The sequence below is a fragment of the Podarcis tiliguerta genome (assembly GCF_965153285.1).
Source record: "Podarcis tiliguerta genome assembly, chromosome: 5".
Lineage (NCBI taxonomy): Eukaryota > Metazoa > Chordata > Lepidosauria > Squamata > Lacertidae > Podarcis > Podarcis tiliguerta.
In genome coordinates this window covers 63,337,579-63,356,494 of record NC_139538.1, presented here as the reverse complement: position 1 = coordinate 63,356,494, position 18,916 = coordinate 63,337,579, and the positions used below count along the sequence as shown (strand labels likewise).

The window sequence follows — 18,916 nt, the reverse complement described above, 5'->3', positions numbered from 1 at the left end:
AGGGGCGTCCTAAGGAAACATTCCAGGATCAAATCAGAAACTGGGACTGCTTCTCTAAATCAGGGACATCCCTGGAAAATAGGGACACTTGGAGGGTCTGCATTTCACATACAGTAAATGCTCTTCCTTTATAGCAACTGGGAAGGGAGACTTTTCAGTTGTTTTTCCCTATTAGGTGCTACAAAGAGAGCACAAACCATGCCAACAGTGGCATTTTCCCAGTGGTGGCAACGCTGTGCTCCTCTTGATGGGGCAGAGCAAGGCAGTAGTGGGGTTGGGGGAAGCTCTCGGACATCAGCGGTGACAACTCTGCCAGTGCCAACCTAGGGCTCCACAGACCTCACTGCCTCCTTATCTTGCAGTCTACAGAAATCAGAAGATGAAATTTCTTCTGACATTTATCACCAGCTAGCATCTGCTGATCAAACTGCCACTGAAGTCGTGAGCAATCCTAGCTCTTGGGTGTATTTTTTGAAGGGCTTGGTACAGTTATTTATTAATATCTCAAAATTTAAAAAATTGTCCAGTAGGTAGTTGTGTTGGTCTGACGCAGATGAAATAAATAAATTAAAAATTGTCCAGTAGCACCTTAGAGTCCAACAAAGTTCGTTCTTGGTATAAGCTTTCATGTGCATGCACACTTCTTCAGATACCTGAAGAAGAAATGAAGACTACCTACTTGAATCTATTAATATCTCATAAGAGATAATACAGAAGGCCTGGCTCATTTTTGGGGATTTAGGCTGCAGTCCTATGCACACTTACTTGGGAGCAAGTCCCATTGAATTCAATGAGTCTTCTTGCTGAGTAGACATACATAGGACTGTGCCGTTAGGCTTTTTTTGTTTTGTTTTGGTGTTTTTGATGTTGTGCTTTAACAAATGATGCAAACTACCCCAAGGATTAATGGAGGGTTGAAAAAGCAGAAAAAGGAAATGCTCCTTTGCTGTTATTGTTAGGCTGTAATATTGTACACGAGAAGCAATACTAGCTTCTCAGTCACCACAACTTGCTAGCAGTATCTGCTCTTTTTTTTTTAAAGAACTTTGTGCATTTCTTCCCCCCTCCCAACTGCACATCCTGTGATGAATTAGAAAAACAAGAGCATGATTTCAAAACTCAGCACCTACGTAGTTCAGTCATGTGGAGAACTGCTGTTGGATTTTGAAATACTACTCTCAGACAATAACTGTACACATCTGCCGGCTATAGATAGTGACACTGGCCGCCATTTTATTACTCCCAGCTGCCATCTTCTAAAAACTGTGGTTTGCCAAGTTCATGAAAGTGGTAAAGGATACATACCAGTGTATTATGATGCCTTCTAAATGATGGGATGTGAGCCATTTGGCAATCTAGATCCGTCAGATGTCTAGGATGAATATTCCCCTCATGTCACGTAGGATAAAAAGTAAGAACCAGCAAGGGATGATCACACTGGCCTGAGCTAGCTCAGAAGTCGGTCATCTGCTTTGCGTGCAGGAAGCCCCATGTTAAATCTCCAAGTAGGGTGGGGAGAGACCCTTTGCCTGACACCCTAAAGGGTCACTGCCGATCACTGTAGACAACAATGAGCTAGATGGGCCAGTAGTCTGACTCCGTACAAGGCAGGGTCCTATATTCCTAAATGTCCTCTTATTATATCCCTCTACTTTATCTTATCTATTTATTTCATAAACTTTATACCTCCTGATTGATTGATTGATTAAAAGAAAGAAAGAAAGAACACCTCAAAGTGGTTTACAAAAAAAGATAAAACAATAAAATTATCACTAGGAAAAATTAACACCTCCTGACTGATAGAAAGAATGAAAGAACACCTCAAAGTGGTTTACAAAAAAAATATAATAAAACAATAAAATTATCACTAGGAAAACTTAACAAGACTAATTTAAAATTTTCAGAATGCTAAAATAACAATAGACTAAGAACAGATGAAAACTGTTTGTGTTTTCTAATTATGTATGTCTTTCAGATCTCACATAAACCCTGTTTCAAAGCAGCTGCACTGGTTGCCAGTTTGTCCCAGGGTCCAATTCAAAGCTAACACTAGTGTTTAAAGCCCTAAGCAACTGAGACTCCTGATAATACCCGATAAATCCCACTCCTTCCTTACAGACCCCCCTCAGATGCCAAGATCAGCATAGGGAGCCCTGTTGGTTGTTCCACAGCCCTCAGAAGCTCAGCATGATGGTGGCCAAGGACACAGCATTCTCTGGGGCAGCCCCTAAGTTGTGGAACTCCCTCTCCACAACGGTGCGTCTGGCATCTTCTTAAATAGCTCTGATTTAAAAAAATACCTCTTTACCCTGCTTTCGACACTTGAGCTGTATATCTTCAAGATCCACCTTATTTCTGTGATTGTAATTTTTTTTTAAAAAAAACTGTTTTGAACTATTGTGCTTTAATTCTTGTAATCTGCTCTGGAGTTTAAGGATGAAGGGTGGGGAAATTAATGATGATGATGATGTTTCAAATAAGTAAATAAACAACATATAAAACATTACATTTCTGATAGAAAATTACCTCAGAACTGACAACGGTGTAGTACAAAGCTCACACTAGGGAAAACCAGGAGGGGATTCTTTCTGTAAAGCTGAACATTCATGGGAGCCTTGTGGCTAAAATAAAGACTCTGAGATGGAAAGGCATTTACATTTAAGGCTAACATTGCAGTGATTGGCTGTGAGCACACTAAGGCATCAAGCCAAATTGTTGTTGTTTTTCCAGTCTAAGGGAATGCTTGGGCTATTTGAGGGGAAATGCTGGTTCTACTGTGAACAATGCCATGACAATTTTCAACATATGGTTTTATGGCTAAAACAAGATACATAATAATATGTGAAAGACATATTCCATTTAGTTTCTCTCCAGCTGCTGCAGTGTCATCGTGAGCAGGAGTCTTTCGAGCTAATCACCTACTACTTACCCCCCAAAGGAACCATTTAAGGGCAAAATGGTTTTTGTGGTTTCTCAGCTGTGCTGGCTGCTTGGGTACTCAAACTGAGTGGCTTCAGATTACAGGAAGAGATTGGAGCTGTGTAGCTGAAGCCCAACTTACCTCAGAGACTTTGGGTGGTGTCTAGGGCTGAGCAATGTCTGGTTTTCAGTGTTGTGATATATCACCAGCTAAACATTGCAATACAGTGGTACCTCGGGTTAAGTACTTAATTCGTTCCAGAGGTCTGTTCTTAACCTGAAACTGTTCTTAACCTGAAGCACCACTTTAGCTAATGGGGCCTCCTGCTGCTGCCACGCTGCCGGAGCACAATTTCTGTTCTCATCCTGAAGCAAAGTTCTTAACCCGAGGTAATATTCCTGGGTTAGCAGAGTCTGTAACCTGAAGCGTATGTAACCTGAGGTACCACTGTATACCAATATATCACAATATCTGAAATAAGGATGGAACTATGTAGAGGTGAACTGGGTAATGTTCTGGCAACTGCTACTACCTAGGGCAGGCACCCCCAAACTCGGCCCTCCAGATGTTTTGGGACTACAATTCCCATCATCCCTGACCACTGGTCCTGTTAGCTAGGGATGGTGGGAGTTGTAGTCCCAAAACATCTGGAGGGCCAAGTTTGGGGGTGCCTGACTTAGGGGGCTAAAACCGATACATTTTTACTTACCTTTAACATATTGTTACAACTGTTATTTTATAGCACAGAGCAACTGAGGTAGCAGAAATCATGAGAGAAGTGATGAGCGACTTCACAGTTTCTCCCACATCACAATTTTTTTACATAGCACATGCAAACATTGTTAGCAAGAAACAATAAACCCGAAGAGAGATATAACACTAACCAAACAAAAAGGCTGCTTTGTCAGATGATCTAGTCATATAGATCACAACACTCAACAAGAGTTTTATTAAGGCTAAGGAGTTAACACTGAAGCACTTTTGTGCATGTCTAGTCTCCCAAACCAACTCAGTTAGCCCTCACTCTGACTGAAGGGGAGATCATACTGTCACACGCCATCCTTATCTCCAAGTGGTGAGAGATTCCAAGGGTTTCAGTCAATTAGCCAGGGTTCAATTCCCTTGTAATGAAGGTCAACGGAGACTGTGGTGTCTTTAGGACATATGGTTTTATTGACATATAGTTGCACTCAAAAAATCCACAGGAAGAGTAAACGACAGCAAAATCTGTGCAGCTTGATAATATATTGTTGCATGCCACTCCAATCTCTGAGAGATTCTATGGTTTCTGTGCTCTTTCCCAGGGTTCGTGTTTCCTTTTGGGAATTACGTACAGTGAAGACTGCAGTGTTTTTATATAATATGGTTTATTTACACATGTATACAACCTGAGCCTGTGATGGAGGGGTGCACAGCATTAACACCCCAAAAAGTTCTCAGTTCTTGTTTCTGCCATAGCCACAACCTTTGATTCAAACAGTCACTAAACTTCCTCTCAAATGTTGCTTTCTAGCTTGTTACTTCTAAGTCACATCACTACAAACTCAACTTTCTGGATTTATCTGTTGAGGGAGGGCCCCCCACCCATTTGACGTCTTTCACCAAGCCTCTTAAGCCCCCTTAATGGCTCATCACCTTGGTTCTCACCTCATCAGAAGGCTGGCCTGGCTATTACAATAATTGGAAGCCACCCCAAACAGGCATAGGATCACAGGTTTGGAAGGGTATAAGGAATCATCCAGACTGACCATTTCCCCAAACTCATAACAATATTTTGCATTCTGAACCAGAGAGAACCTTTGTGGGGGAAAGATGCTCAGCGTGCACTGCATCTCGAGCTGTACAAACTCTTATTCCTAAACAGGAAAACTTTGAGGGCCTTTGTACGCATTTGCAAGCTGGAGACACTATGTTGTGCACCTTGCTCACAGTGCAACCGCACACCCAGAATAAAGGAGCTTTCAAAAAGCCTTGTTCTTTCTACCATAATGGTCACTTGTTTGACAGTTGAGGTGTCAGGACACCTAGTGGCAAAGACACAAGTAACAGCAAATGCTTTAAAGATTCCTTTGGCTCACTGCAAGAATGACATGACAAAGTCCGTTTGACTTCAGCCGTTCACAGAAGGGTGTTTCCTTATCTTGAAATAGCACGAGCTCTCCAAAGCAGTGTGTGTCACCGGCCCTTCAAGCCGTGTTTACATTGCTGACTATAAGGGGAAGGGAGTTTCTCAGAAGTGCTCTCCTTTCATTTTCTTTTTACATGCGCCGGCGAAACAACATGGCCAAGAAACTTGTTCTCTGCCTCTTAACCCTGTGTCTGGTAAGTATTATTTCCCCCCCACATATCACCTCCCTGTAATCATTGAAATACCTGTCACTAGCCACAATATTCTTATTCAGAAGCATTCTGTCAGTCTGTTGTTTTGAGAGTTTTTGCCAACAGTTCTGAAGGAAGGCTGCATGAGAAACGGTAGTCAGAGAGTGGCAGGGTTTGAAACGGTATCCCAAATAATTGGTTTGGTTTAGTGTTTTGAACAGTGTGGTTAGCTGACCCAGAAACAGTTTGTTTTTCTCTTGTGTAGCGGAAAAGAAGGTACTTTGAGAAGCTTGCACCTCAATAAAGATTATTAAAGCCTTTTTTAAAAAACCACAAATTAAAAGCATTAATTCATAAACTATTGGATGCAGCCTGTACAGTAAATTCCTTTTCTTATCTGGCTATGCAACTATCACCGGCACATGATGGTGGTTTTTTCCTTCCTTCAAACGACTAGGTTAGGTAAGTTAAAATCTTTGGATACTTAGTTTATTATAATGCATTGCTGAGTTGTGTCAATAGGAAGTTGGTCATTGTTGTCAACTGGTCGGGACTTCAGCTTTCTTCCTGAATGTATTATTCACAAATATATTTCAGAGAAGCAACAAATCTCTCGCTCTTAGCACGATGCACTTTAATATCTATGGTTGACTGAGTTATTTTACTTTACAAATTAATCAAAGGGAAGTCCCAAGAAAAACTTGAAGGAAAGAGGGAGTTGATACGTGGTAACTGTCAAGTCTGGGCATATGCCGTTGAGCTCAAGTCAGTAAGAAAGTACCTATGAGTCATTAAGTGTTATTGTATTCATGTAATAGAATAATATAACAGAATTTTCCATCCTGTGGACCACCACCTCATGCTAGATATGGTATTTTTATGTGCTCTGTTCTGTAGAAAAAGTCCCTGTCTTTCCCCCCCTTTTTCTTTTAAACTAGCGCATTAGGGACAAGATTCTAGATCTTCCTGTCATGCTAACTTTCTAGACACGTGGACACATTTGACTTGAGGAACCGTTTAAAGATGCAAATTTCTCATCTTTAGTGATTTGAAGGAGGGTAGTCTCAGCTGGACTCTATCGTGTGAATTTGCCCTGAACATGATGAAGATTAGAAATTCTGTTGTTTCACTCACCTTAGTACAATGCAGCATGTTATTATCAGTTTCTTATTATTGTAGTAAGCATTATGTAGTGGTTTTGCTACAGATAAGCTCAAGAGATAACAGATACAGGAAATCTTGTTTTGGGGGAGGTATGGAAGCATGCCAGGTGCACTCGATTTCTAACACTGTATCTGGCAGAATTTAAACTGCAGTTGCACAGAAGCTGCACTGATTGTGACAAGGACAGGCCGGAACGGAAATTCCTGCCTTCTTAACTGCGTAATCAGGGATGATTGTAAAAGGTGCGGGATTCCTTTGCTTCCTTCACCACTCTGCTCAGGAGGGGAGAACTCCCTTGGTCACTGGTCATCTTGCCTGGGGCTGATGGGAGATAGATTTTTAATGAAATGGCAACATTAACGTGCAAAGCAAGGACACTCAGTATGATACCAGACAGGTTACTATGCTATAAAATAACATTTAAGACACAGCATGCCCTTAAAAACACCAAAGGAGCCACAGCTGAGAGTGCTCTGGTTTCCAGATGGGGAAGGGCCTGCAACATCCCAACAGCTGCTTCTTCTATTTTTCCTCACAGAAAGGAAAACTTAAGCTATGTCCTTGGGGTGCGTACATCTTCCTTGGGGTCACACCAGTAGCCAAGAGTGATTCTCAAAATTACCCACAAGGAAGCCTCCCCCCACCAACTCAGAACTTCCAGTCCCTTCTGTCCACCCTTCTGTCATCAGAGTATATCTGCTTTGTTCTTTATTTTCATATGAATAAAACTTGACAAGGAGCAATTTGGTTGTCTTTATTGCCTACCAGAATCCAAAGAGAACTATTGTCTTTTCGGAAAATGCCATAATGCATTGAAATGCAATATTTATATATTCTCTCTCTCTCTCTCTCTCTCTCTCTCTCATATAGGCATTTGATTTTATTACTCCTGGACCATTGCATGAGAATGTTTCTATGTCTATGGCGCCCAGAGCACATAAGAAACCTGGGCCAGTGAAAAGTATTTTTAAGCGGAATGTTATCAGGTGTCGGAATGATACACAATATCTGTTTCGAGATTTTTGCTGTGATAGTTGTAAGCCCGGTAGGTATGATTGTAAGATAACTCAGAAGCATTTCCATTTTCAATAGTGGAGAGCTGAAACACAGGTGCATTTTAGGAACATGCTCACCCCTATGGAACACTCAGCCTCTCCAGGCAGCTTTATACTTTGTTTTTGCATGAACCTGATTGCAAGGCAGTAAATGTTAGAGGGAAATGAATTAGGTTCTCATTGCCAAGGCAACCAGACTAATGCTCCCTCTCTCTCATATCCAGTTAGAGCAGAATACAGATGGGGAAATACATTGAAGCCCTGTGCAGGCATTCTAGTCCCCATGAGGGAGTGGCTAGGGAAACCCAGCCAGATGGGTGGGGTATAAATAATAAAATTATTATTATTATTATTATTACAGCCGAGATAAGTGTGCTAACTCTGGCCTCTGTTGCCATCACCATCACATTTCATGTGTCATTCTCATAAGGTTATCTAAAAGGAAAGTGTTTGAATATTACTCTGTCAAGCTCCACTTAAGTCACATTATTAAATAGTTTGGAAATGGATACCTGTTTAACCTAATCACTATCTGGTTAGCATTGTTCCTGCAATGATTTGGTACTTAGGTGGTGCTGAACAAGACAAAGTGATTCAGGAAATCTGAGACATTCAAGTGAATCACGCCATCTTAATGTTTAAACTGTTTTTTTGTTTTTTTTAAATAGGTTCCTTTGCTAAACGGAAAGGTTGCACAAAGGACAATCCTACAACCTCTTGTGAAAAATGCATAGATGGGGAAGAGTATATGGATAAATACAATTATCACCCTGAATGTCTGCGATGTGGTCACTGTGACACAGAGCATGGTATGTTCGCAATCTAGAACTATTGGTTGTGATGCGCATTGCATTAGAGAGAAATATTTTAAGTGCATGTCTTTGCAGAAAGCCTAGCATGTGCAACACAGAGAAAAGGCTTCTTGTCTCCCTACACACGTTCCTCCGTATATGCATCAGATTGCATGCTGGGTAAGGTGGTGGTGGCAGCCATTGCACACACTGGCCTCTAGGGGATGGGAACCAAATAACAGAAGAGGACTCTTATTTATTAAAACAGCTAAACATTATGTGCTGCTGTGGTGAAGACATGTAGACACATGGAACAAAACAGAACACAATGGGTGCAATATAGAAGTTATATCCTGATTTTCATCAACTGAAGACTCTTAAATATATGATCAAGCCTTTGGCTTTTCATTGAACTTCAAGAACACTTAGAATCACAGAGCTGAAGGGGCCTTGCCAATCATCTGTTTCCTTGCAGGGAATACAAGGCTACAGCAGCCCCTAACAGATGGCTGTCCAGCCTCTGCTTGAAGACCACCAGTACTTGGTTGCGTTGTTGACTTGCCCTTACCATTAAGAAGTGTCTCCTAATGTTCTCCAGAAAATCATTGGGCTGTAGGGCAGCATGCAGTTATTCCCTGCTATTTCCATGGAGGAACAGAAGCACACATACACATGAAAGATGGGAGGGTAGCAGCAAGTCTGATAAAGTCCACTGGTGTGAAAGAAATTTAGCACACCTGGGTGGCATAACACAATAAGTAATGCAGTGTAAACAGAACATTAGAAACTGGGGAAGAAGTACTAGCATTATAACCAGGAAACCTAACACAACAATCCCAATGGACCTCTTTTTTGTGACAGTCCTTCAGGAATCAGCTTTGTTTCTCTTCAGATTCAGTCCAATTCATCTGAGTCTTCAAAACCTGCCCACTATAAAAAGAACCAGTTCATTCATATATATGTTTCTATTTATTTTAGGTTTTGAAGTTGAAAAGAATTGTACCATCCACCAGAACATAAAATGTAGATGTAGGTCTGGCTACTTCTGCAATTCTTCTGAACCATGCCGCCACTGTGATCCATGCGATGAGTAAGTCTCCTGCACAGTTACTGACTAAAGGGCAATTTGAATGAAAAGCAGGGACCGGAGCCAGGATCTAAAGCATTTTTGAATTGTAGATCTTGCATTTGAACCTCTGAACCTGCTCCCAATATATGTGGTCTCGGAAATATACAGTATCCACCCCAGAGTTCTAAACATCTATTGCTTTGATGAGATAGGGTTGACTAGGGATGCACGAATCCTTTAAATTGAACACAGTTTTGTATGCGATATTCCATGCAGTGCACATTTTGTACAGTTTACAATACTCTGCTCCTTAAATATGCATTTTTATATGATTTTCTAGGCACTGCTCTTGAAACACACCCTTTGCACATCATATTTTCCCCTGCAAAATAGTTGTTTTTATGTATTTCCCCCATAAAATCTGCATTTTTTTGTATGCACTTTCCCATAAAAGATCCCCGAATTTGAGCAATGCAAACCATCAACCTCTAGGGAGCCACAGATTTTGCACCCCTGCTCTGTATTCATAGGAATGCAACCCTCGATGGTCTGATTTGAAACTTTGTCCAAATCACAGGCTACTCATTATGGACTACCATAAAAGAAGTAAATCCAGAAGGAAGAGAATGCACAATAATTTCCAAACACTAGGTGGCATCCTTGCTCTTCTTCCATGTGTTTCCAACCATTCTCTGGGTGTGTTTTGGAGTAGAGCATAATCTGAAGCTTGGCCAATGGTGAGGGACGATGTACAACCATAACCACACTTTCCAGCTTCTCCGTAATGGACTCTAAGTTTCACCTAAACAGGGACCTGAACCTAGCCTAGAAAGCTACTGAGGAGTGCACGTGCTTATGCTTCAAAGTCGTTTTCTGGAGCAGAATGGAATAAGGGTGTGCATCATTAGCAATAAGTATTGGATACTCCAAGCATGGTATATAAATACCAAGAGCCCACTCTTTTGCTTTTGCATAGTTCAAGGATGGGAAATCAGTGGCTTTCCAGATGTTGGACTTCAACTCCCATCGTTCCTGGCTATTCTCTATGCTGGCAGGGCCTGATGGGAGTTGGTGTCCTGACAGCAGCTGGAGAGCTACTGATTCCATATCCTTGGCCTAGCCTGTGGAATAGTGCCTTCTATTTGTTTCACATAAAGTTCTAGCTTCCAGCTCTGGCCATTGATATCAGAGACTCTGAGCTGGAAAGTCAAAAGATCTAGACTGCAGCTTCTGGGAGGTCCAGCTTAACAATGTCATTGGAGGATACATTCCTCCAAAAGGAACTTCAAAATTCCTATATCATAATAAGAAACTCAAAAAGCAGTAACTTGAGGAAATTGACTATTTTGCTCTGTTCCCTTGACAGATGACCTAATCTTTCCATTGTTTTCAAATAATTTATTCGCAGGTGTAAAGGTGGTAAAATTCTAGAAAATTGCACCCAAACCAATAACACCAGATGTGACAGAACAGGTAACTGTTGGGATCTTTGACTTAGCTCTGAAATATACCTTAAACAAGGGAATGATTACAAAAGAAGAGTTGGCTTTCGGTCACTGGACCTCTCCTACATACAGCGCTCACCACTCTGCCCTGGGGTGGGTGGGAAGTGAAAGTCGGCATCGATTGCTCAAAAACTCAACAGCCACAGAGTGAAACAAACAGTTGTGTGAATGGGCTGTCAGTTGTTTTCAACCTGACTATATTTAAGGGGATGTTTGCATTTTGTACTGAGTGTGGTGGGGCTGGATTTCATTTGTTCATTCTACCCATAAAATGGCTTTGTGTCAAAGCTGAGCCTCATGAAGCAGAGACCTGCCATGTAAGCCATATAAGTCTAAAATGCTTATTGGTGAAAAGTATCTGCATATTGTGTATGAAACTTTGCAATGTTCTATTTAACAGTGATTGCACAAGATAAAACAGCTTCAATTGTTGCACCCGTTGTAGTCAGCATAGTCATTTTGGTGGCGATTGTCATTGGGATAGTGTGGTATGGTAAGTTGATGCACCTTTAAACTACCTTATTTATGTTCTAAAATATTCCGCAACCTGCAATGCATGCTTGAGGGTTGTACTTAAGGCTTATGTAGCATAGACATGGGTCTTTTCATGCCCAGCCACATTTAAGAAAAGTTTGAGAGATTGTCTCAAGGTTCATGTGAACGTACTTCTAGAGAACTAAGGTAGCAAGCCTAACCCCTCTTACCTGGGAGTAAGCACCATTAAAATCTACATGATTTAGTTCTGAGCTGGTATTCCATCAATCTGTTTTTTTTTGTCCCCAGCTTGAATCCAAGGGTGGATGGGGCTAGCAGGAAGTGTAGTCTTTGTACTTCAGGAAATGGGCTTCTAAACTCCACCCAACAACTTGTTTAATCGAGGTTTTAAAACCCTGATTAAGCATACAGTCAGGAGGGGGTGCGAGAAGGAGGTGCTGTGTCACCTCACCTCCCACCCTGTCCCCACATGATTACAGACCTTTGCAGCAATCAGGATCCAACCCCCCACTCATCTGGTGAGCAAGGGTTCAGTACTGCTCAATTTGGCTGCACGGACCTGTTCACCTGATGGAAGCAGGCTACTGGGAACAGCGCAGTGCAGGGCTGTTTGAAAGCGCCTCATGCTGTTGTTTTCAGGGGTTGCCTATCTCACCTTCTTTCCCCCTGTAATCCATCACTCCCCCTACCTTTTGACCATCTCAGATCACTGCAGGTGGGCCAACCCAACTCGAGACAATCTGGCACTGTCTCATCGCAATCCAGCCCAAACCTTGATCCACCCAAATAAGCCCGATACAATTTGGGATAGGGACTTTGGTCAAATCTGGTTCACAGCCTTAATGGGTGCTTCTAGCCAGTGATGTAGAATTCTATGTCCCTTCCTATTGCTACTCCTGTTGTTTTATGAATGTAGTAAAACAAACAAACCACAGTTCTTTTCTGTGTGGCTGCAGTGCGTAAAAAGAAGAAAACTGCCGAGTACAATGTCAAAGATGAGCCAAACGGAATGGTGAGTATCCTTTTTTACTTTGAATACAGTGCATGACATTTACAATAAAATGGTATATAAATTTTATGAAATAAATATATAAACATAACCCAAGGAATATTGTAAGAAAGAAAACAGGGGGCGATGTTTTTCCTTAGATGAAAAATAGTTTTGCTTATCTTTGGGACACCTATTATGTGCAGGCAATGATGAAATAGCCAAACTGGCCTAGACCAAAATCAGATCCCTGGTTATACAGTAAATTCAAAGCACATTACAGCTGGCCACATAACAAAGTCCTTTGATCTAGATATGTGTATGTCTTTTTCACATTCTTATTTTAATTGAGTTTTATAGTTAGTTGCAAAAAATAAAATAAAATGTACATTGAGTTGCGTATTGAAAACAAAAAAATAATGAACTGAACTGTGTCTTACTGTGTTTTAATTTATTGGAAGCCACACAGAGTGGGTGGGGTAACCCAGTCAGATGGGTGGCATTTAAATAAATAAATTATTATTATTATTATTATTATTATTATTATTATTATTATTATTATTTTATTATTATTATTATCCCTCCCCCCAACTTTTACCCAACCTGAAGGCATAGTTCAGATCTAAATAATGATAGTAAAGTTCATACAAGCACTGAAATGAAGAGAGTCTGACATCAATATAAAGGAAGATATTAACATAACCATATATTACATAATGTGGCAGGTACAGTTTGACCTGTAATAATCCTTGTTCTTGGGCTCGATAAGCATGCATGCCTTTTTGCAAACCTCATCACAAACTGACTATTAATCTAATTAGAAGATGGAACAATCAGATGGACCTCTGTGCATCATTTGGCCATAGATGTATTTAATTGCTTCTTTAGATCACATTGAAGTCAATGGTATTTAAATGCCATGAGTAACCTTGTGTTAGTTAGATGAGGGCTTGCCAATGTGGTATTCCCCAGGTGTTCCTGGACTACAATTCCCATCATCCCTGACCATTTTGTCATGTTTGTTGGGGCTGAAAGGAGGGTGCTACATTGGCTATTCCTGTGTTAGATGATGTATCAATAAGACACAAGGTGCCTGGTCTTGTGTCCCTGCTACAAGGGGCCTTGCACCTGGCCTAGGTGGTGGGGCCCAGTCTCATCCTGAACAGCTAAAAGAGGCTCCTGGGAGGCCACTGGGACATTGCTGGAACAATTCTTGGGTTGGGACAAATGGCTAAAATGTTCTAAAATGTTTTAAACAGTTTTAATTTGGGTTCCTCTGTTTCGTTTTTGTCAGGTTGGTGTTGGTTAAATGTTTAGTTCCCCCCGACCCAAATTAATTACATTAATTTGGGTCGGGGGGATTCTTTCCAGTAGCACTGTTTATTGTTGTTGTAGTTAGTGGTTTCTATTGATTTATTGGTTTGTTGCTTGTATAGGATATTTTGTTTTTGACAGTGTTTGAAAAAAGAAAAAATTCTGACCTCCTTTTTACTCTTTTGCCTAGTGTTCAGACTTTAGTTGGCACAAGGAGTCCTTAATAAAGAGTACTTTGCAGAATGCTGTTTTTATTCTTAAAAAGTCTCCTCCAACCACGATCAACAGCTTTACACACATCAAACACAACCAGCTTTCTACCATCCAACCAACCCAACACCACACTAACATTGACCACTCAATATATACAAGTACAATTTGGTGAAAGGTTGCATGAGTCATTGTAGGCCGCTGACACATGCTGACTTAGTTCTTTTAGCATTAAAGAAACAGCGGCCAATTTTTAGCTGTAATAGTTTTTAATGTTCGATGTTTTGTTTTTTTATATATGTTGTAAGCTGCCCTTAGAGGAAAGGGAGCCTCTCCGTTATCCAGGTATGGAAATATATATATGATGATGTTGTTGTTGTTGTTGTTGTTGTTGTTGTTGTTTATTGAATTTATATACTGCCCTATACCCGGAGGTCTCAGAGTGGTTCACAGAATAAAATCAAAATATAAAAGCACAAAATACATAATCAAAAGAAAAACAACCCAATAACCCCCCCAACCCCCCCCCCCCGCCACATTTTAAAAGGGCATAGGCATGTTGGCCTGTATACAGGGGTGGAGGAAGGGGGTGCTGTGGGGGCAGGATGCCCCAGGTGTCACCACTGAGGGGGGGTGACAAAACGCCGGGTGGCACTCATTGCGGGGCCTGCAGCATGCCCGAGCCAAGCGTCTCGCCAGGGAGTGACACAGCAGCTTGGGCATCTGCTGGCTCCGTCTGCCCCAAACGGTCCACCCGCTGCCTTCCTCCCAGCTGTAGGGCGACTATGTGGGAGGAGGCAGGCAGATTCCGGAGGCCCCACGGAGTGTTCTGGCCTGGCTCGTCCTGTCTTGTGGGTGGCTGGCCCCGCCCCTGGGTGCAGGGCACACGCAGCCCCGGGCGCCTGATCGGCTTGCTCCGCCACTGCCTGTATAGCACAGATTTGGCCATGGTATCATCTTAGTTACAGCACAGACTTTTGCAGTATGCTCTACTTTTAGCAGAGTCTGGAAACTTCAGCTGGTTCCGAATGTGGCAGCTAAATTATAAACTGGAGCTGCCTTCTTAGGAGCATGTTAGGAACTGCACTGGTTTCCAATTGTTTCTGGACCTAATTCAAAGTGCTGTGGCGATCTTTAAAGCTCTTTATCATTTGGGACAAGTTTATCTGAAGGACCCCTTACAGGCAATCCTGCAATAAGGCCTCCTATGTGTTTCATCTACATTGTCAGGAATAGGTAGAGGACCTTATTGGTAGTCATCATTTATGGAACTCCAGAGAGAAGAGGAAAGCAGGGGCTCTCTAATGGTCTTCCACTATATGGATAAGACCATTCTTTTTAGAATTGGACAGTTAAGTGGTTGTCAGGGACTGGACTGAGGAGGAATGCTGGAGACCGCCTCCCCCTCCTTCTGAACCTTCCAGAGAAGAGGAAGACAGTATTGATTTACAACAGTGGTTTGCAGAAGGTCACAGCTCAGAGATGGAAGAAGGACAAAGATGAGAAATAATGAGGGGGGGGTGGGGGAGAAGCAGAGCCAGAGCATCTGGCTGGCACGTTATCATTAGAAAGTATTCCAGACCCACCTTCTCCCAGAACCCAGCGAGCAGTGAAAGTGGGAGAGCAGAAAGCTAAGAGGCAAATGGCCACCATAAAGGGGGTGGTGCTGTTGACGATTAAGAAGGGAAGGGGGGAGGAGATTATTTGGAGTAATGCCATTACCCCAAGAGGCAACATTTCTAAGCTTCTCTCTGTGAACAATGAATAAAAGACATTGGTAAGAACTTATTATCTATCTATTACTGGCAGTCTGGCGTGAGGGGGAGAGATTGGATTCGCTGAAGCCTGATGGGTGGAGTGCAATAGGGCCAGCAATGGATCACCCTGTCTGGACTCTGTTGCCATCACATGATAGGAAGTGGCCCAATCTGGGAACTGGGGTAGCCAACGACATTTTTCCAACCGATCAGCACAAGTGCCAGGGCTGTTGATGCAGCACTGGCTTCCCTTCTCTATGAAGCCCACTCACTGTCGGCCAGGATTTAGTATTACATATTTAGATATGGATTCTAGTGAGACAGGTTTACATGTCTTGCTATTTTTTGGTCACTTGATTGCTTTCTTTTTCATTTGTAAAGCTGTCTAGGGAGCTTCTATGAAATTTTCTATAGCACCCTTGTCAGCTTTTCTCTCATCTCACTTTGATTAAATTAATAATAAAAGTCATGTAAAATTTTAATAAGTGAGCTAGATGTCGCATGGTAGACATATGTAACCATCTCCCCCCTCCCCCTTCTTTCTTTCTTTCTTTCTTTCTTTGGGGGGGGGGGGATGAATAGCATTGCTGAATCAACCCAAGTTTTAGAAAGGTAGTTGTTTGCTTTGAAAGCACACACTTCCGCAAGAGGGAAAAAAATGTATCTCCTTGGAGAAAGCATTCTTGTTATAGGGACACTTTTAAGCAAGTGTAACTCACTATACGACATGGGTGGCACTGTGGTCTTAACCACAGAGCCTAGGGCTTGCCGCTGAGAAAGTTCGAATCCCCGCAATGGGATGAGCTCCCGTTGCTCGGTCCCTGCTCCTGCTAACCTAGCAGTTTGAAAGCACGTCTAAAGTGCAAGTAGATAAATAGGTACCGCTCTGGCAGGAAGGTAAACAGCATTTCCGTGCGCTGCTCTGGTTCGCCAGAAGTGGCTTAGTCATGCTGACCACATGACCCGGAAGCTGTACGCCGGCTCCCTCGGCCAGTAAAGCGAGATGAGTGCCGCAACTCCAGAGTCGTCTATGACTGGACCTAACAGTCGGGGGTCCCTTTACCTTTAACTCACTACCAAGCTGTGTAAAAATGGAGGTGGAGCAGTCACATGAGAAGACAGTACCCCCTTGGAATGACATATTTATGGCTTTACATAGGCGTCATATATGTAAATGACAGCAAAACTGAGGAAAATATTAAACAGGGAACTCTCAATTTATGTGGGGGTTACATTCTGGGGATAGCATGTAAAGCCAAAATCAAGTATAGTCAAAACACATTAGGTTCAATGGCAGGTAGGATTGACAAAGTCTTTTCCCCCAGAACCTGCCCCCTTTCTCCCTACTTTTTTTTTAAAAAAAAGCAAACAAACAAACACAATTTTATGGGTAAACACTTAAAGATGAATGAGTGCAAGTTAAATGTGCATAAGCTGTGAGTTACCTGTTTATGCAGATAATATGTTGTTGTGGGTTTAGGGAGTCAGTCTGGGTGTTACCTGAGTACCTTCTAATTCTTGGGTCCCCACACACAGTGAAGGCCAAAATCTGTTGCTGAACTCATTGGACAAGGTTCTTTGCAAGACAATGAGCTCCTCTGGCCAATTAAATGTCCTCAACAGCAACCCCAAAGAATGAGCTAGGTTGCAAGAACAAAAAATGTTGTGGTGCCCTCCTGACTAATGCACGAGCCTTTTTTCCACCCCCCTCACCTAGCTGCTATGTAGGAGAGAGATAGGGGGACAGTTGGGTGTGAGCTAAGCTAGAAGCAGGCTGGGAGCTGGAACATGCTTGCTCTGTGCTGGATCCAAATCTGTGATGAATGAAGAAGGAAGACCTTTGGGGTCAATAATGCTGTGAGCCCCTCCATATTATGACGAGGTTGTATATATGCATAAATAAAACCATATATCCTAAAGACACCTGACCTTCATTCCAAGGAAGCCAACCCTGCGAAGCACCTGGAACCCCTCGATTCTCTCTCTGCTTGGAGATTTGGATGGTGTGTAACATTTGCCCCATTTTTCCTTTCTAGATATTGATCTGCTCCCTCACATTCCTGATATTGCAGAGGAGATGCGGCACTCAGAAGTCATGACTTTTGTTCGGAGACTGAATGTGACGTCCAATCGCATAGATGTGATCATGAAGGATAATCCAAATGATGGTGCTGAGCAGAAAATAAAGCTGTTGGAATGTTGGTACCAAGAACATGGGATGAAAGACGCTTATAAGACTTTGATCACCACACTGAGAGACCTTCGCTTTCGTGCCACTGCTGATAGGATTGAACAAAAAATAAATGGTGCAGGAAAATAGCAGTCAGGCTCCTTCCTGATCACTGGTTTATATACATTCAGTTGATCTTCTGCTCACCTCATGCTTTCGTTGGTGTCATCAAATAGTGGATTGGCTATCCAGTGTCTCTCAATGAGGGGTGTATGAGGATCTAAAGGGAAGGAGGATATGAGTGCTTCCATGATATTTAAATTCTTTAGAAGTTCAAATGAAATAAAGGAGCCTCGTTTGAAGAGAAGCATGAAATTTGTATAGCAGAGAAAAGGAGGCATGGATTGAAAAAAGATTGAGTTAATTCTTCATTGAATGGGATCACACTAATTCAGGAAAACAAAACAAATAATCATGAAATCTTTCTTCTTTCGCTGGCGGAAAAAGAAAATCGATTTGTCAATCCAAAATTCAAAATTCGGGAATATTCAGCACAGCTCTTTTTCTAAAGTGCTGAAACGATACTGCTTGCAGACCAGCACTGTTTATGTGTTTGTTTATCTCTGCAAGAGAGTGGGTCTTTTCAGTGGTGGCACCCTGGCTGTGTAATGCCCTGCCCAGAGTGGCTTGGCTGGTTGGTGCCTGCCTTGGAATGAATTTAGTGCTAGTCAAAAACCTTAATATTATTTTCTAGGCCTTTTAATCTGTTTTAACTTTAAGCTACTTTTGCTTTCTGTTACTTCTTTGTTTTTATTGTTATTGAATTTCACATGGTTTTATTTCTCCTTGTAAGTCACTCGAGAATGCTGTTGCAGCCTATAAAATTGGTTCAGCCTGTAAATATGTAAATAAAGTTTATTTAAAAAGGTATCACTATTCTCCAGTATTGTCTCCTCATGAAAAGATGGATCCTATATAAATTACCTGTGACATTTCTTACCATTCAAAGAATATTATGATTTGTCCCAGCACCTTTATCTGAAACTCGCCTACAAATTTCTATATACCCATTCTGAACATCTTCCAAAGGCCAATTAGGCCTGGCAACAGAGATGTTTGAACGCAACTCACCCATTTTTACATATTTGCAAATAACAGC

General features: G+C 41.9%; 1 protein-coding gene across 2 annotated transcripts; it reads left to right on the top strand.

The window, feature by feature from the left end:
- Nucleotides 1-4,910: 4,910 nt before the first annotated feature.
- Nucleotides 4,911-18,687, top strand: FAS (Fas cell surface death receptor). 2 transcript variants are annotated; one of them, XM_083443754.1, is made up of 9 exons: nt 4,911-5,242; nt 7,274-7,448; nt 8,127-8,267; nt 9,228-9,339; nt 10,727-10,791; nt 11,224-11,316; nt 12,275-12,330; nt 14,139-14,175; nt 17,624-18,687. In XM_083443754.1, the coding sequence occupies exons 1-9, from the start codon at nt 5,183-5,185 to the stop codon at nt 17,905-17,907; spliced, it is 1,023 nt and encodes a 340-aa protein (XP_083299880.1). In that variant the 5' UTR covers nt 4,911-5,182; the 3' UTR covers nt 17,908-18,687. The 2 variants fall into 2 exon arrangements, with proteins under 2 accessions (XP_083299880.1, XP_083299881.1); XM_083443755.1 differs by lacking the exon at nt 11,224-11,316.
- The last annotated feature ends 229 nt before the right edge of the window (nt 18,688-18,916 follow it).